The sequence below is a fragment of the Lonchura striata genome, chromosome 18 (assembly GCF_046129695.1).
Source record: "Lonchura striata isolate bLonStr1 chromosome 18, bLonStr1.mat, whole genome shotgun sequence".
Taxonomy (NCBI): Eukaryota; Metazoa; Chordata; class Aves; order Passeriformes; family Estrildidae; genus Lonchura; species Lonchura striata.
The window spans coordinates 8,017,401-8,035,080 of record NC_134620.1 but is presented as its reverse complement, the minus strand read 5'-3'; the positions used below and the strand labels follow the sequence as shown (position 1 = coordinate 8,035,080).

General features: G+C 41.4%; 1 protein-coding gene across 15 annotated transcripts in view; it reads left to right on the top strand.

Annotated features, from left to right (window-relative positions):
• ARVCF (ARVCF delta catenin family member) overlaps window positions 1-17,680 on the top strand; it is a 248,924-nt gene that overhangs the window by 165,153 nt on the left and 66,091 nt on the right. For all 15 annotated transcript variants that reach the window (XM_021544511.3, XM_021544512.3, XM_021544513.3 and 12 more), the window contains 2 exons: window positions 5,294-5,901; window positions 12,409-12,908. In XM_021544511.3, coding sequence (XP_021400186.2) covers window positions 5,294-5,901; window positions 12,409-12,908 — 1,108 coding nt within the window. The remainder of the gene's footprint in view (window positions 1-5,293; window positions 5,902-12,408; window positions 12,909-17,680) is intronic.

The window sequence follows — 17,680 nt, the reverse complement described above, 5'->3', positions numbered from 1 at the left end:
GAAAGTCACCTTGGGGAGAGACTTCCACTTCTTGCTGCTGGCTGGAGTACTGCCAGGTGTTAAAGGGAGCCTGTTGTAAGTGGCTCAAGAGAACTCAGTAAAGCAAATTAGATGTGTGTGTGTAAAAGTTCACCTTTTTTTTCTTTTTTCAGGCACCTTTTATTTTTATCTTTGAAATGCCAGAAGATTGGAGAGATTTAGGTCATTGTTCCTCATTGAAATTGATGTTATATCATAGCAAACTGTGAAATCAATCTGTATACAAAGTTGTTTAATTTGTAGTTCATCCATTTTCCTTGAGCTTTCCAATTCTCAGCAGGTCCAGCTCCCAGCATGATTAACTGCTGTTCCCACTTCTAGCACCTGTGATAAGAAAGTGGTTGTACCAAAACCATGGGTTGTGCTGGTGCCACTACCCCAAGAGACAGTTCTTGGAAACTTTGCAGGAAATTCAAAGGAATTAGGCAACAGAGCCAGAATGGATTTTAGCTGAAGTTGAGGGCCCTTTCAAAATGTGAAATATTAAGCTTAAAATTGAAGGGGAGAGATTTCAGCTGTTGTTTTGAAAACCTCCAGGGTGAGTTCTTCCACAGCATTTTATAGAAAGGTAATAGGTTCAACCTGCATGGGCTGATAAATTTTTACAGTCCATGGTTCAAAAATAAGCTCAAAGAAATGTCAGGATGCTCAGATCCTTCTGCATTCCTTCTTATTTGATTCTTGTTTATGACAGTTTCAACAAGATTGTTATCCCTGTCAGCTTTTGTAATGCAGTTAATTTATTTAAAAAAAAAAAAAATAGAGGCAAAACAAAACCAACTTCACAAACAAAATGGAGGCAGAATTATAGATAAGATGACTGCATCTGACCATGATAGCCCAGTTCCACAGATATCTTGGAGTCTTTACTCCTATGTGACTGAGACATCTACTTGTATCATATGCACATGCATCAAGTAAATCTAATTGTTGGATAGTTTCATGTTTGTTCTCCCATCCTCCTAAGTAAATAGGAGAGTGAGGAACATACAGAAGCTGCTTCAAACATGTGAATATTTCCTTTATGTTCCATTGACAAATGTATTTCCAGAAACAGAATTAGTTGAAACCATTATCATGGAGCCTATAGAGTTGTTATTTGTGGGGTAAACAATGGTAACGTCAGTAAACCTGAAGTATACTTAGATTTTGGGGTGTGGAGAGCAGTAATGAAAGCACTGAATTGAAGTATTACAGAATTTTGGCTGTAGAGAGGCTCAATTGTAAACTAGATTTTTTTTTTTCTTTTTTCTTTTTTTTTTTGTGTCCTACAGCTGAAATCTAGGTATCTGTACAGGGCATAAAGAATTACAAATATATTGTAAGCATACTCAGCCTCTTCATAGGGGAAGTACTCTGAAGCTTTCTTCTGCTACTCTGAGATTGAGGCATTTAAACCATTGAGCACCTTTGATTTGTCATTGGGTGAGAAAGCCTTTTCACACAGGTTTTCTTTAGGGATGGGAAGTAAACAGAGGAAGTCAAATTACACTCAAAGTAACTTGTAACTCTACATTTTTTATTAGAGCACATTTCTAATAAAAAATGAGGAATTGATGCTAATAAATCTTTTTTAAGATTGGGTGCATCTGAAGGATCAGGTGTCTCTCAGATAAGGCAGTCTGTTGGGACTTCCATTTGGAATAGCTTCATTCTCTCTGGCTAATGCATCAGTATTAAGGAAACCACAAAAATGTTGGGAGAAAAGATTACTGTGCTGTCAGCTGCTCCAGGTTGCCCGTGTTCTTTTGAGAAATATAAATTAAACATTCCCTTGAGCAGGATTTCCTGAAATAAACGTGTTTGGTTTGTTGGTTGGGTTCGTCTTTTGTTTGGAAACCTTTCATGAAATAGACCTTCGTCTGTGTGCTGGCTAATTGCTGCCAAAAAGCTTCCCTTTATTGTCCTTCAGCAGCAAAATCTGTTTATCACATGATAAATCTTCTGTCTCGGTGCCTCTGCCTGGCAAATGAGGCATGAGTACAAATACTCCCCTCTCTCTCAAAATATAAAATGGCTCTGTTTGATTGCCCCAGTATAACACCTGTAGCATTACTGAATGCTTTTATACTACAAGAAATGCATACTTTAATGCTTGAGTGAAATGTTCCTTTTTATGTGTCTGACCAAGGTGGTTTTGATTGTCCTGATACTTTGTGTTTGCTGCTGGGTTCAGCGTTCAGAAAATAGTGAGAGGTGAAGCTGTGCTAATGCTGTAAACTTGTTTTTACATGTGCTGTGCTGCCTGACACCGAGTGTGCCTTTTTGATGAGCCACAGCCATTGAAAGTCTGTGCTAGTCTGAAAGACAGGAAAATAAGGCAAAGTAGATATAAATTGCAAACTCATCCCTTGCATTTTGTGTTGGCTATTTAAACTAAAAACAGAAATCTCTGTAAATAGTCTGTAGCGTGCCGGAGCGAAGTGAAAAACTCACTAAGGGTAGCTGGCAGGTCACACATTGTCCAGGAGGTGATTTTCAGTGATCTGGAATTCTGCTTTGTGTTTTTTGTGTACATGTGGCAGCTGTTGGAGACAATTGTCCTGGCTGTAGCATTTCTGTGGTTGTTACCTTGCCTGTTTACCAGTAACATGGAGCAAGTCTTTGATGAAGGTGGATCCGATCCTGCAGGACAAAGTTTATTCCTCCTTTTTGTGCTGTTGCTGCAGCCAGAAGAGGTGTGTTAGGTACTTCCTATTGTCTGATCTTAACAGCTTTAGGAAAAATGACACATGACAAACAGCAAGCATGGCAGCTCGCGTGTGAAAAGCAGTGCTTGGGCATAGATTTGTTGTATAGTGCTGAAAGAGCTTTGTGAGGTTATGCAAGGGCACCTCTTGGCAGTTAGAAAGCTCCTTCCTTGTTCCTTTCCGAGCGTAAGTATCCATTTCTGATTCATCGAATTGCTGACATGTGCCTTAATTCCTGTTATTCCCATTACTGGTTCCCAAATTCAAGAACACAAAGGCCCAGCACTTTGCATTCAGTTTTGTCATGGCTTTGCGAAACTTGCATATCTCAGGCCTGAGAAATGAAATTTTTTTCTGCTCTTAGAAGATCACTTATGAATATGGTACTTTGAATAAAAGTATTGTTTTTGACTTCAGTAGGCGAACACTGAACTGTGTTGCTTTGTGTGCATCCACTTCACAAAGAGCTACTGTAAACTCCACCAGCTCTTTTTCTCCCTCCTCTCACTGCTGAGTTTATAAAAGCTGTGACAGTGCTGGCACTGACAACTGAGTGCAAAGGAGAAGTATTGTGCACAGGTAACAAGCAAAAACCCCTGTTGGATTTTATGTCATTAAATAAATGCTGAGTTTTTAGTTTCCTTTCTTCCCGTTATTAAAATGTGTGCTTTGAAAAAGGGAGAAAAAACTCAGAGGCATGGAGGGATAGCATCTTTCCTGATGTTTACTTGCTGAGGAAATCCCTTTGTATTGATAAGGAAAATTCTTTCAGCTCTGGCTCAAATTAGATGCAGAGGTCATGTTGGTACCTGGCTGTGCTGCATTCAGCATCATGTTGCTGTTAATTACACTGCTGGTGGAGAAGCATTTGTGCTGTTTTCAGTCTTGTAGGATTTCATTACTTCATTATGTTGAAGTATCATTTGCTCGCAGATGTGTGTAGGAAAAGAAATTCTGTTTGGGTGAATCTTTTCTGCTTGGGGTTTCTGTGTGAAAACATCTGGCTAGAGGACATGTCTGGGAGCCACTTCAAGAGATGAACTCTAATTATTTCAATTATTTAGGTTTGCAGCAGCTTGGCTAATCTGTTGCCAACCTAAATATTTAAATTACAGGCTGTAGGTCAAAATATTTATTTGGACTTCAGGGCCACTGAGCAGTCCAGGGATACATGTTATGGTTAGCATTTCCCTTGAATGTAGCATTTCAATCTGAGATTTATATGAAGAAAAGTGTAATTTGTTGATGCTTATTTATGTCTGTAATAGCTTAAAAACCCCAAATACCTTTTAGCACATATTTTGTGCTCTTCCCCTGGTGTGTGTAAGGCTGTCAGGTAGCTTGATTCTCCCTCTCATCTTTGCAGATGTGCTGTTTTGTTGCTTGGTTGGGCTGAAAGTCAGCACCTACTAGAGTTGGGGTAACTTGATATATGTTGAAGTAATTTTATTTGGGTTAGGGGTACCAAGGGTAGACTGGCATGTACTGGACTTTTTATTCTTCCCAGAAGAGCTTTTGGTGGTCACTCCAGAAGGCAGCACAGAAGTTGATGGAGCCCAGATACCAGCCCAAACAGAAGACTCTTTGCTAGTTTGTGAATACGGTGGCTTTTGTCCTGCACTGTCTTTAACAGAGTAGCAGACCTTTGCCACAAAGGCAGGTGGTTCTTGCAGAGTTTTAAGGACTCTTTGTTCTTACCCTTCAGCAAGAAGTCCTGAATACAAGAGCCCTCTGGACATTTACTATTTTCAGTTCTTGCGAATTCTGTTTTGAAATGAAATGTGATCTATGGAAGTAAAGATGAATACGTGTTTGTATACAGATTTTCCTTCAGTGTTTTCAACAAGCTTGTCTAGGATGTTTAGGTAGCTGCAATTGCAAAAGCAATGTGATGTTAGTGTTAATTATTATTTATACAAATTTGCATAAATAATAATGAATATTTGCATTATGCAAATGTGATAGTCACCAAAATAATTACAACTGCTACCTATTGGGCTTGTGTGGTGGTTGGTGGATGTAAGAATACTGTAAAAGAGAAAGAAGGTGTGTTGTCCACAATTGTGAAGCCCAAAACTTCTGTTTGAGATCATGGTTTCCTAAATATTACTGCCTAATTTGAGGTCCATCAAATTACACAGAGATGCAAACTTGATCCAGATCAGGGAGAAGCATATAACTCTGTTAAACTAGAGAATGTGATGTGGTATTTATGCTGTAGCTGTAGGAGGACAGGCTGTGGCTCCACAACATAGTAAAGTCTTCTCATAGGACAGGTGTTTCCTGAAAACATTCTGGAGGAATTGGAGTTGATATAATGACTTTTTGCTGCTTCTGTGTGCTGTCACATGGCTGCAGTGGTTTTGATTTGGTACTAAGAGCCCAGAGTGTTTTTTTCAAAGTGTTTTTCACTGTTCATTCCAAAAGCCAATAGGTGAGCCGACTGCTTTGCTGGTGTTGCAGGCACGGCACAGTAGTTGGCTCTGTGGTGCTCTCTCCCCGTGTTCTCACCACATTATGCAGCAAGGAGAGCATTAACACATTTACTCACTGCTTCCTGCCAGGTTACCAAGATGGTCAAGACAGTGACCACGAGGACGGTGCGGCAGGTGCCGCTGGGGCCGGACGGGCTCCCTGCCATGGACGGCTCCTCGCCCATGGGCAGCTACACGGACTCCATCGACAGGAGGTACCTGAAGAACGGCGAGCGCTTCATCACCCCCCAGGCCTCATCCACCCTGACCCGCTCCTACAACAGCTACAACGACTCGTACCCCGAGAGCCACGAGGGCCAGTACCGCCCCTACATCGGCCACGACGGCTACGGAGACCTCTCGGACAGCTATGGCAGCTTGTCCCGAGGCGTCGGCTACCGGCCCCGCTACGCCTACGTGCCCGGGGGCACCTACCGGCCCGATGATGGCAGCTTCACCCTGCCCAGCAGGAGGGAGAACTACGGCCCCGTTGCCCAGCCTCAGGTGCCAGTGGGCAGCAGTGTTGACCTGAACCGCTCCCAGCCCGAGCGCTTCCAGCCGGAGCCCTACGGACTGGAAGATGACAACCGCAGCCTCGGAGTAGACGATGAAGGGTATGAACTGGATCCCGATTACTCCACTGTGAACAGGAGGACGTCTGCAGGCGTGCCAGAGAGGGGAAGGCCTCACAAAGGAAGGTAAAACCCGTTTGTTTTTCATGGTGCTGTTCTGCAGCTTTGCTTATTTGATCGTATACATTCAAATTCTCTGATCTGGTACATTCCGGAATTACTTGACAGAAAACAAACATGAAATATGGAAGAGAGGGAGAGGTGGGGCCCAAGGACCCTTTCAGTCATTCTGGGCTGCTTAGTTCAGGTTGAATTTAGAGAGAAAGATGACCTTGTACAAGAAGGCTAAGTTACTTTTTTTTCCTCTTCATAAAAAAGAGTTGTGAATGCACTGTGTTGTCCTAGAGCCATCCCTCACTAGCAAGGTGAAAAGAGGAGTTGGTGATCTGTGAGACTCCTGACAGGTCTGGTTGTATGCACATCTGCCAAACAAACAAAAGGTTTGAACAGCTGGTTGGGGTTGCAGATGAGCTGATCCCTGGTGGTGAAAGGGTGCCAAGCTGTCTTGTGAGGTGTGACAGCCTCTGCCCAGATCCTGTGCTAAGCACACACCCTCAGCTGTCTGACCAGGTTATGCTGAACCTCACAGATCATAAAGACTAGATCATTATTTTTGCCCTGTGCCTATAGGGGAGAAGAGGGTATCTGTGTTGTATTAAAAATGACCAGTTACAGATTACTTCTGGTTCAGCCCAGTTTCTAAGAAACGTTCTATTTTATGCCATGTTTTCTGGTATTAGCATGAACAACTATCTACTCTTCCATTTGAGGAAAAAACCCAACAACCTCCAGGCTTGGGAAAAGAGTCCTGTTCCTCAGCTGAAAGTCATCTTGTACAGACCTGAAAAACTTGTAATACTTTGTTTTCTAAGGGGTGTACAAATTTTACATGTGCCTGCTTGAAGTCATATCCTCATGATTCATGTTTTGATATGGATTTAGTTCTCATTCTTTTCCTTCTAATTTAGAATAGTTTCCAGAGCTATAAAGAGTCTGTGTTCACCTGCCTCTGTGTACAGACAGTCTTTAGACTTAACATTCCTGACCTCGGGCTTTGCTGCATCAGCAGCAGTTGTCGGTGGGATTTGTGCTGTCCTTTTGTTCTCTCAGAGTCCTCCTCCTTGGAGATGTTACGTCATTCATCATCATATTTTCTGGCTCTATTTTCCCTCCCTGTTCTGGAAGTTCATTCCAAAGCTAGAATCAAACACTTCCAAATTGTCATCTATACCTGTGAGAGGAAAAAAAAAAAAAAAAAGATAAAAATGCAATGAAAAGATATCAAGGCATATCTCCGAGAACACCCTTCAAGTCCCTTGTGACATCTTTGATTTTGCAGGCTTACCCAGCAGTGGAATCATATCCCTGTTTTGTGGGGCTGAAGGAAGTATCTACACCCAGTGGGTGCCACAATCCTGATCAGTCTATCAGACTTGGATTAGCACTTCCCTGAACTAAGCAAGTTTACAGTTCTTGCTAAAAGAAGTCAGGCATCAACGCTTCTAAATTTTTATTAACATTTTTCAAACTGTATGCAAAATGAATAATTAAATATATTCTTAGAACCTACCCATTTGCATTTTAAAATTTGGTGGTTTTATTAAACATCCCTTTGATTTATTGTTCCTTGCAGTTTGGATAGAACCACTTCATAATTTTTCTTCTACATTTCTTTTGTTATGAGGTTTTTTTCCATATTTAATGTGATCAAGAGACTTTGACAAATAATTAGCCTGACTGTGGCAGCAAACTTTTGCTGTTGAGAACATAAGAAGATTGTATGAGGGCCTCTTCATAAGCAGTTACTTTTTGACATTTCAAAGAAATACTTGAACAATTCAATAAACCTGCATTTTAGATATGCTACTGATCTGCAAGAAAATAAAGACTACAAGTAGTGCTTTGTACTAGATGAGGGTAATTGCCAATTTATTGCTCCTCTCTAGTTTTTTAAAATTTTAATTTCTGGGGAAATTATTAAATAAATGTGATTAATTGATGTCACTTTTGATTTCAGAAAGTTTGTATGTGTAGAGCAGGTTCAACAACAACTCTGTTGAGTGCTGTTCCATGTCACACCGACTTTCAGCTCGGGCATCGTGTCCTGAGCAGAATTCCTCCACTGATGACTCACTGAGCCTTTGTCTCATGTTTTTCCCGTAGGTGCTACTTAATTAGGGAGTAATTTAAAGGTAAAATAAGAGTCCTTACTGTCAGTTCCTGTTCTGAGAGGGCTTGATGGAGGTTTCTCTCTGGGAGCTGTGCTAGTGAGTCTGATTCCCCGTGTGATGAGGAGGCAGCCCAGCTGTGTCTGGAGGGATCCTAGGCAGGGGGATTGCAAGTACAGGTTGTTCTTTCCAGCTCTTGCCTGCTCCATTTGATCACAGAGATAAATACCTATTTGTGCTTTTCTTCTGTCATCACCAGCTTAATTTTAAGCTGCTTCTATTTCATTTTAAATTGGGGAAAAATGTGCCTCCTCACAAACATCTCCAAATCCAGATAAATGCACAAAGGCAAATGCTTGCTCTGTTGGCTCATCATTGTTTGTGGCTGGGCTTTCTTGTTTTCCTTCATACTGAGACCCTCCTCATGTAAGATTCATCACTTTCTGCAAGAGCACCTGGCAATTCTTGTTCTTCCCCTCAGCTTATGCTCTGGTTTGGTGTAAGTCAAGTTGCATAATAAATTTGGGTTAGAGAAAAGCATTTGGGGTGTATAGTATTGAAATAATGTTATTCAAGTTTACTTTGGAAGGCATTTACACATCTTTAATTGAGTTTCCTTCATTTGGTAGGTTGCCTTTATTATACTAGGTGTTTTATTACAGTTTTTAAAAACATCTAATTGTATTGTGTGCTGGATGTTTTATATACAGTCCTTTTTGCAGGAGAAGCGGGAAGTACTGAATACTTGCATTCACAAAAAACATCCCTATTACTATTTGAATATTTCTTAATCATTAAATTGAAATTAACACAGGATGGAAAGAAATGACAAGCCTTACTGATTTAAATAACTTCTGTTCAGATTTTTCTTGTGTCAGTGGTGATTTGTTTCCAGAGTGGACCACTGCAGCCTGTACTTGCATGAGCATAAATGGGACCTCTTTTTTCCCTAAGAGCTCTGGAGCAGCTATTGCCAGGGTTACTGTTCGAGACTGTAAGGGATATACATTTTTAATGTTGACTAAATCAACAACAAAACAGTTTTTTACTGTTAAATTATCTATGCCAGAAGCCTGATTTAAAACACTGAGACTGTATTTGGTGGTCACTTCACGGTCCAAATTATCACTATCAGGAAATGAGCCAGATTTCAGATTAAATACCTTTACCAGTGCGTCTGTCTTGCTGTTGTGTATAGACAGTGAGAGAACTGGTAACACGATACATGTCAGTCTCATTCTTCTGGTGTTCTTTTCAGTACAGAATATAAAGGCTTGTAATTGTAGATACAACTTCCAGGTAGCAGAAGGTGATGAATGGCAGAGTTTGATGTGGCAGGAGGCAACCCAAGTCAGCTCATCCATTGGCAGTTCTTAGGTGTTTCCAGTTAAGGAGATTTTGGTGTTTAAACCATATAGCCATAACTCAGGCTTGTCTCAGCAGAGGATTCACTCCAGTTTTGAATCCCCTTGTGTATCCTATCAGGGACAAGAGCCTGGCAGAAGTAGAATCTCATTCTGCAAAGTCTTTACCTCTCCTCTACAATGTTTGGCACAAAGTTTCCTGCTGAAATCCCAAGCCTTTCTGGTCTTTTATCCAAAGCAGACACCAGCTGCAAACTGTAATGAATGTAACACTTGTAGAAGTTGTTGAGGATTAAATGTTTAAATTCTTCACCTGTTTATTCAAATATGCCTGTGTTGAAGCCATAAGGAAGATGATAAATCCACAAGCTCTCCCAGTTTTTAACTATGCTAGTATGTGTTTTGATCAATTCCCTGAGACAGGTGATTAGTGAGACCCATGGCATCCTAAAAACTCAGCTGCCTTGCTACAAACAGACAGAAGGCAAGATGCTTGCAGTCAGCAATTCTGGCATAGCACCAGAGCTCTTCAGTCCTGAGAGTAAAGAGCTCTTGGTCTCCTGAGAGCAGTGCGGAGCTCTTGTGAGTCCTGTTCTGTATCAACTGGCTTTGCTTCCCAGCCTAGTTGTTCCAGTGATGTGGATGTGAAAAATCACATTTGACCTGCACCAGTTCGACTCAGAGGATTTCTTTACTCACCCAGTGTGTAAATACGTTGGTGATCAGGGTGTGTTTAATGCCCTGATAGATTGTTGCTTTTGACTTTCTCACTCTGCCAGTCTGGTCTTCCAGCCCTCTGTTAAAGGAGAGGTGCTGGGGCTTACGGCACTTCTGTCTGTCTCTGCCTAAGCAGTTGTTCTGATGCAGTTGTTAATGATCCTCTGCAGAGGATCTGTTTTGGTAAATTACTTTCCCTGTTGTTTTTTTTAACCTTTCCTAGCCTTGATCACTGTATTTAGTCATGTGAGTCTGAAGTAGTGTGATACTTGCCTTGGCTGAGCTTTCTTGTATACTCTTAGTTTCATACAGGATCTCAGAGTTTCTACATAATGATTTAGGGTCTTCAGGGGTCAAGTGTGCAGGTGTTTTCTTTGCTGCCAGATACAGTCATTGAGTTATGTCACTGGTGCTTTAGCAGTGGCTCTCGACCCTGTTTCATCCTCAGAGGAATGTTGGATCTGGCCTGTGTGGCCTTGTTCCAGCAATTGTGGGGTTTTGTTTTTATCCTCTTCTCTACCGATTGTTGAGAGATGCTGTCTTGTTTTAAGCCAGGGTTGTGATCTTACTTGTTTTTTCTTTTTTAATGATTAATTATGGACTTCAGGTATTTTCACTCATATTTAATAAGTAGTGATTGACAATTAAAATTAGTACTGTTGGTACTAGACTTATGTGGTACTCTCTTGTCATGACACTGTTGCAATTTGAAGTCCTAACTCTAAAGTTTTCTTTTGAAAAATGTAATGAGGCCAAGGAGCTTTGTGTGGCAAAGGAAAGATGATACAATGTGAGGAAAGTAGTCCCATCTATGTGGTGCTGTTTGGAAGGCTTTGTGGAAATAAAGCAAACAAACTGCATCCCAAGACAGTAATTATCTTTGTGTACTTGCACGGTTGAGGTGGAGAGAGAAACTTAATTGTGCAGGTGTAATTGAGGTGGTGCACAGTTATCTTGTGGGCAGCTCACACAACTGAGATGTTCTGAATTGTGAGTTACCAAGTCAAGCAAGGACCAGCTGTGCAATTATTAAAATTATTCTTCTGCTGCTTTTATGAAGTGAAAAAGAATTTAGCATGAGGATGAGTTTGAGAAATGAGAATTTGTTGTAGTTTTAATGCTGGTTATCACAAATTTGCATTTGTAAAAACCAGATTTTGAGGAGTAGCTAAGGGGTTTTGTTATTCCTTCTGCCCTGTGTGCATTCACAGAAGTAAATTGTTTCAGTGTTGTTGCTTTCTGCTTGGAGTGATGGAAGCAGCTTTGTTCTGTAACAGAAAACATGACTGTCCAGAGAGCGTAAATTACTGTGTAGAGCAACTGCTGAATTATACATATACAAGTAACTGCATCCATAAAAGGATTTCTTCAGATTCATTCTGAGTTTTGGATACTTGCCCATTTTTATCCTTTCATTCAGTTTATGGTTTAGAACAGCAATTAAAACAACATAAAGTCAGGAGCGGCACTTTTAACATTAAAAACGTTAATTGTACGAGACTAAGTTCAGTCTCCACCTCCGGTTGCTCTTCTCCTCAGAGCCCAGTTTAATTATCAGTCCCTTTGGGATGACAGCAAGTTCCGTTTTCTTCCTAATAGCCTATACTTCAGCATGACAGCAGAAATGGTTCAATAACATCACTCAGTGCTTTAGATGAAAGATTTTAAGAAACATTTTGTAGCAATTAGAACCACTCGCTTGACTTGAGCTAACTGCAATACTGAGACAGTAGCAAACCTGTCCAGGAAAAAGCTGTAAAGCAAAAGGCTGCTGCTGGTTTGAAAAGAAAAATATATAAGAGGGTGGTTTATGGCAATATCGATTAAGAGGATTGTTTAGAGTGTGCTTGTGTGAGCATCAACATGGAAATGTAGTGGAACTTGTCAGACTTGCTGAAATACATCTGTGGTCCCTGCCCAGGCCTTGAATGCCTTTAATTAGAGTTTTGGTTTGTTGCAGAAGTAGCAGCATTAATGAAGATCGGTGTTTCCTACTAAATGTAATCCAGCTCTGTTGTAATTGCTTTGCTAAGTGACCAAAATCAAAGCAATCTGTTTGATGGCTTGAAGTTCCTGTCATCATTTCATTGCTAGCCAAACAAACACTGTGCTGGAGTCCCATCACTGCTGGGAACTCAACTATGGTTAATTTTCAAGTTACTCCAAATGAACAATTAGAAACTGTAAATATGCTGCCCCAGTGATGTTTGTGATATTAAAATGCATGCTTGTGGCTGAAATCTCCATATGGACTCAGAGTTACTAGTCCTTAAACGTGCTTTTTTCTTTTTTTCCCTTTGCCTTGGGACCATTGGTTCTCACAGGGGCTACGATGACCCCATCGAGACGGAGATGGTCGAGGAGAGGATCCCGTACCTGCACGGCGGCTACGCGGCGCCGCTGGCGCAGCCGGAGCGGGGCAGCATGGCCAGCATCGAGCGGCTGGGCAAGCGCTCGCCCTCCATCGACAGCATCCGCAAGGACCCGCGCTGGAGGGACCCCGACCTGCCCGAGGTCATCGCCATGCTCAGCCACCCCATCGACCCCGTCAAGTCCAACGCCGCGGCCTACCTGCAGCACCTGTGCTACGAGAACGACAAGATCAAAAAGGACGTCCGGCACCTCAAGGGCATCCCCATCCTGGTGGGCCTGCTGGATCACCCAAAGCCCGAGGTGCACCGTAAGGCCTGCGGGGCTCTCAGAAACATCTCCTACGGGAAGGATAATGAAAACAAAGTGGCGATAAAGAACTGCGATGGGATCCCTGCATTGATCAGGCTGTTGCGAAAAACGAACGACATGGAAGTCAGAGAGCTAATTACAGGTCAGTGTCCGTGATTTTGTTACTGGATTAGTCTTTAGAACAGTTCTTTCAGCTTCAGGAACAAGAATTTCTGGAGATTACAGCACTGAAGGAGAATTCAGATCACTGGCTGCAGCTGTTCTGTAGTCTGTGGGGTGAGAGCCTGACACGTGCCCGTCAGGAGGGGATCGAGATCCTCTCTGTGGCTGTGTGTGGTGCACTTGGGATTCCCTGGATGCTGCTCCTTGGGTACCGTGCAGTAGCATGTGCATGGGGGACTGAAGCTGAAATGAGTTACAGCAGCTCCATTGACAGGTAATTTGTAGTGCACGTGCCCTCAGCGTGTTGCAGTCTTGAGGTAAGATATGCTGAGCAAAATCTTTCCTTGTTAATCCCTTATAAAACAATCCTGCTGCCGTGTCCCCACTCCCTCATATTTAGAGAAAAGTCAGTCTCATCAGGAACAGTTCCAGCCTGGTGCTCAGGACCTGGTGCTAAGGCTGTATAGAAAGTTGCAGCACTTCTGGGCTGGAAGAATCAGATTTTAGGGAGCATAGGGTCTGCATTTGTTGCTTTGGACCTGGATTTGTTTGTTGCAAAGGTTGGAAAAGGGAGAATTACATTTCGAGTTACTGAGTTCATGCACATTTTGCATGGAGTTTTCAAATACAGCTCCATTATTTAACCTGCTTTTATTTGAACTTAGTTTTGGGCATCATCCAAAAAGAGCAATAAATTATGTGCCAAGTTTCAAAGTTCAGGCATTAAGTGGGAAAGGGTAGAAAAGTATGTCAGCTCTTAAAGTAAGGACAAAGATACTGTTATTCAGTCTCCCATAAATCATGAGGAGTGAAATGGATTTCCCTTTCTCTTCTCAGAAGCTGCAGAGGATGTTTGGATGGAGACCAGAGCATTTCCAATGAATTTCTGTGCCAGAACAGAATTTTTCCTGTGAGGATGGAAATGGGTCCAGGGCTGAAAGTGTTTAGCTGCCTTATCAAGGTTGGCTTGTGCAGGTAGACCCTATTGCAAACATTGATTAAGCTATTAGGGGTAAACATCATAATTCTGTAATTTCCTCAAAAATTATAGTAGCTCTCTTTAGGTTTTTACTGGTAATCATAATTCTCTGAGATGAGCAGTGGCCTTGGGTGTTCCATCTGTTCTTCCATGGCCATTACAGGCTATTTAGCAAACTAGTTCTAAATGTACAGTGTTGAAACCAGCAGGGATGTTTTTCCAGTCTTTTTCCAGTGAGCTGGCAAAGGAGAGCTGTCTGTTTTGTCAGAGAACCTCTGAGTAGCACGTGCTGGTTGTGCTTGGAGAGCTGTCTGTGCTCTGCCTCAACATGGAAACTCTGCAGGTGGTATTTTTATTCCATTTGTTGCACTCATTTAATGTGATGGCAGACTTTATTTTTTTTTTAATAAAGAGTATCTGTTTATATACTGTTCTGGTTTAATCAACACTTATTTTGGAGTGCTGAGAAGCAATAAATTTATTTCCTTAGATTCAAGAAAGTAGAAGCCAGTCTATAATTTACTCTGAAGGAATATCATTATAGTGCTAGGTGGTAATCAGTCATTTCTGAGATGGCAAAAGCAAACTGGGTGTTTTTCCTTTTCACTGTAAATAGCAATTGTTTTGATTTCCCATTGCTTAATTAGCTTTAGAGTTCAAATGCACTTTATTTGGCAGTAGTTTTTTCCAATTAAATGTAGTGTTTTTATTCCACCTTGGCTTTTGTTACTTAGAGCTCTTTATTTCCTGTTGCTCAGAAACACCAAGAATACGAAGGGCATTAACCTGAACAGATGTCCAGTAACAGATGATGTGTATTTAATCTCCACCTAACCAGGAATACTTTCATTCCCCTTCTAAAATGATATCACCAGATCCGGTGTGAGACATTCAAGCATCAGTACAGAAAAGAAGAATATTCCAGCAATGCCTCTGTGACTGCTGCTGCTGTATTTGCAGTCTGTGTTCAAAGCTCTGGCTGATAATGTGGAATTGTCCATTTGTAAAATGAGCTGCAAAAGTCAGCAGAGAGAAACAAGAGCCAGCTTGAAGTGCAAAAGGAGCATTCAGGCAGGGCTGCTACGACAGGACTATTCTGCAGCCTCAGAAATCCAGATCACAGTTCCAGTGTTCTCCTGGTAGCGATCACAACTTTCTATCTGGATGCTTTGCCCTAGTGATAAACCAAGGCCTACCTTTGCCATGAAAATTTTTCAATGTGTCTGGAATGAAATGTCTGGGGACTTCATCAGCAATGCATTAGGAAAAAGGGAAAAAAAAAAAAAGACAACAGCGTACAGCATTTGTGTTTATTTCTTTTAACAGGCTCCAAATTCAAGTTTGGTATGACACATTGATTTTTTTTTTTCTACAGTTTAATCTTTCTTTAACTCAATACTGGCTACTTTACAATAGCTCTGTAGTAATCACCAGCTGGTCATCTCAGCCAAGGACAAATGATAAAATAATCCTACTTTCCAAAGAGATTCAAGTAATTTAAAGAACTTCAAATAATTCAGTTGTCTGAATCCAAGAGCAGTTCTAGGCTTGAAGTTTTGTTTCTCTGGCTGTGGAATACTGCCTGCCTGCAGGACAGGAGGTACCTGGGTCACACAGTAGGACACCCTGTTTGAATCAGGGCTTTCAGGCAAAAGAGACCGTGGTTCCCATCTAATGGGAGAGTCAGTCCTTGACAGCTCCATGCCTTCTCCTTTGCTTGATCTGATGCAGCAGCCACAGCTGGGTCTGGTCAGTGTGTTACTGGAGTGGGGAAGAAGCCACGCCAGTGAGTTACAAACACCCAAGAGGGGGATGCAGCATCGAGGGAGAAATCAGATGTGTGGCATCAGTGCTGAGCGAGTGAGTCTGTCTGTGTGGGAGTGTGTTCCCTTGAGCACTTCCCAGGATACACACTTGGAGAAATCAGACAACTGTTTTGACATGAAATTTTGGAAGCAGGCAGAGTGTACTGATACACCACTGCTGCCAGATTAAGCCAGTCTGTAGATTTTTTTCTTACAGATAGCACTGCTTTTAGCAGAATTTGGAAAACTTCTTTGACTTAGTACCATCGCTGTTTTACCAGGTGTTCTTGACATAGCTGCACTTGACAAACAGCACTAAACATTATGATCCCTCAAGGTCAGGCATCTGTGAAGTGTGCAAAAACTGCCTTCTAAACTCAAAGATACGTTCATAAAATACCACAGATCTCACTTCTCTATCTTTCTGGAATGTGGAGTTACAAAATGTTTCCTAGGTACTGCACTGGGAAAAGCTTGAGTTAAGTGTTAGAGTGACCATAAGTAAATCAGGAGTAGAGTTGTGTTGAGAAATACTCCATAAAATTCTTCCTTCATTTCTTGCTAGGCTTGTAGCTGTACTGCTGTACTCTCAGTGGATCATTTTCTTGAGAAAAAGAGAGAAATGAGGATTAAGCTGATAAGGAATTAAATCTGTTCTGATTGGGAAAGCTACAAAAGTTTTATCTTGAGTGATAAGGTTTTTGTGGAGGAAATGTTCCCATCAGATATGCAAGACCAAAATTCTATTACATTCTTTGAAAAGCAATCAGAAATTGGTAGCTTTAATGAATAATTTTGTTCTTTGTGAGAACGTTGGAGTAATTTTGTTGTTTAATGACATTGCACTGATTTTAAGTAGTGCAGGACGTGATTCTTCAAATTGGTTATAATTGAAAAATGATTGACCTTCAAAATTCTCTGCAGATGAAATATTTTGATCTAATGCTCAAATAGGAACTTGCAGATAAATCAGCTGGCTCAGAACTCCCAGCTCTGGGCACTGATGTGTGCTGAGGTCCTGTCAGCTGCTCAGACCTGGAGTCCTCTTTGGAGTAGTGCCCTGCTCTCTTCAGCTTGCTGATCTCAGATGAGCTTTCTCCTTCCATTTGCTATTCCAGGGTTCTCAGAAGAAGGTCCTTGTCCATGGTGTGTTCTGTCACACACCAGCTCAGCTGGTTCTCAACTTGACCACTGCTGAAAGGAGCACAGCTCCAGTCTTCAGGACTTTGATACAAACAAGCCTACCAAACAAATGCCCCCCGGACCAACATGCCACAAGAATTCCTCAGGGAATATATTGCAGTGTGCTTATATTTCCAAGTGACAAACTATCTGGTATGGACCACAGAAAAGGAATTAAACAGCTTCTAGTTTCTTGGTGATGTTGGATTTTTTTGAAATAAAAGCTTGTAGTTATTTCCCCTGCTTAGTATGTTGAAAAATCAGGGCTGATGGTTGAAGCTACAAGTACATAAGTACATTACTCACAATATTTATGAATAAAAAATTGCTAGTCATCATGTTCATCTTCTGAAGAGCAATATTTCATCTTTCGGTAGTCCTAAAACTCATGCAGTCTATGGTCAAGGACAAGACTTGTAGTGAAAGTGCATGGAAAATTTAGGTAACTTCATTCACCTTGCACTGCTGGGCTAGTGACATGATTTCTCCTGAATGCTGTTCATTTCAACTGATTAGAGTTTTAAAAACAGTGTTTCCAGCTTGTTGAAACATTAGTGTGTTAGGCCAATAGTAACAGGGAGTGATATTTAAGATGGATGTCAAATTTACAGCAGTTTTTCCCTCTGATTTTTTTCTGTACTGCTAAATGCTACAGTTGGATCTGAATTTGTCCCCTTAACCTAAAGTCTGTCACTATCGGTGACCTTTCCATAGACTTTATTTGCTCTAGAGCAAAAAGGATGCTCGGATTTAGAGGTCTTTGTTTCATAATTTTGAATAAGAAAA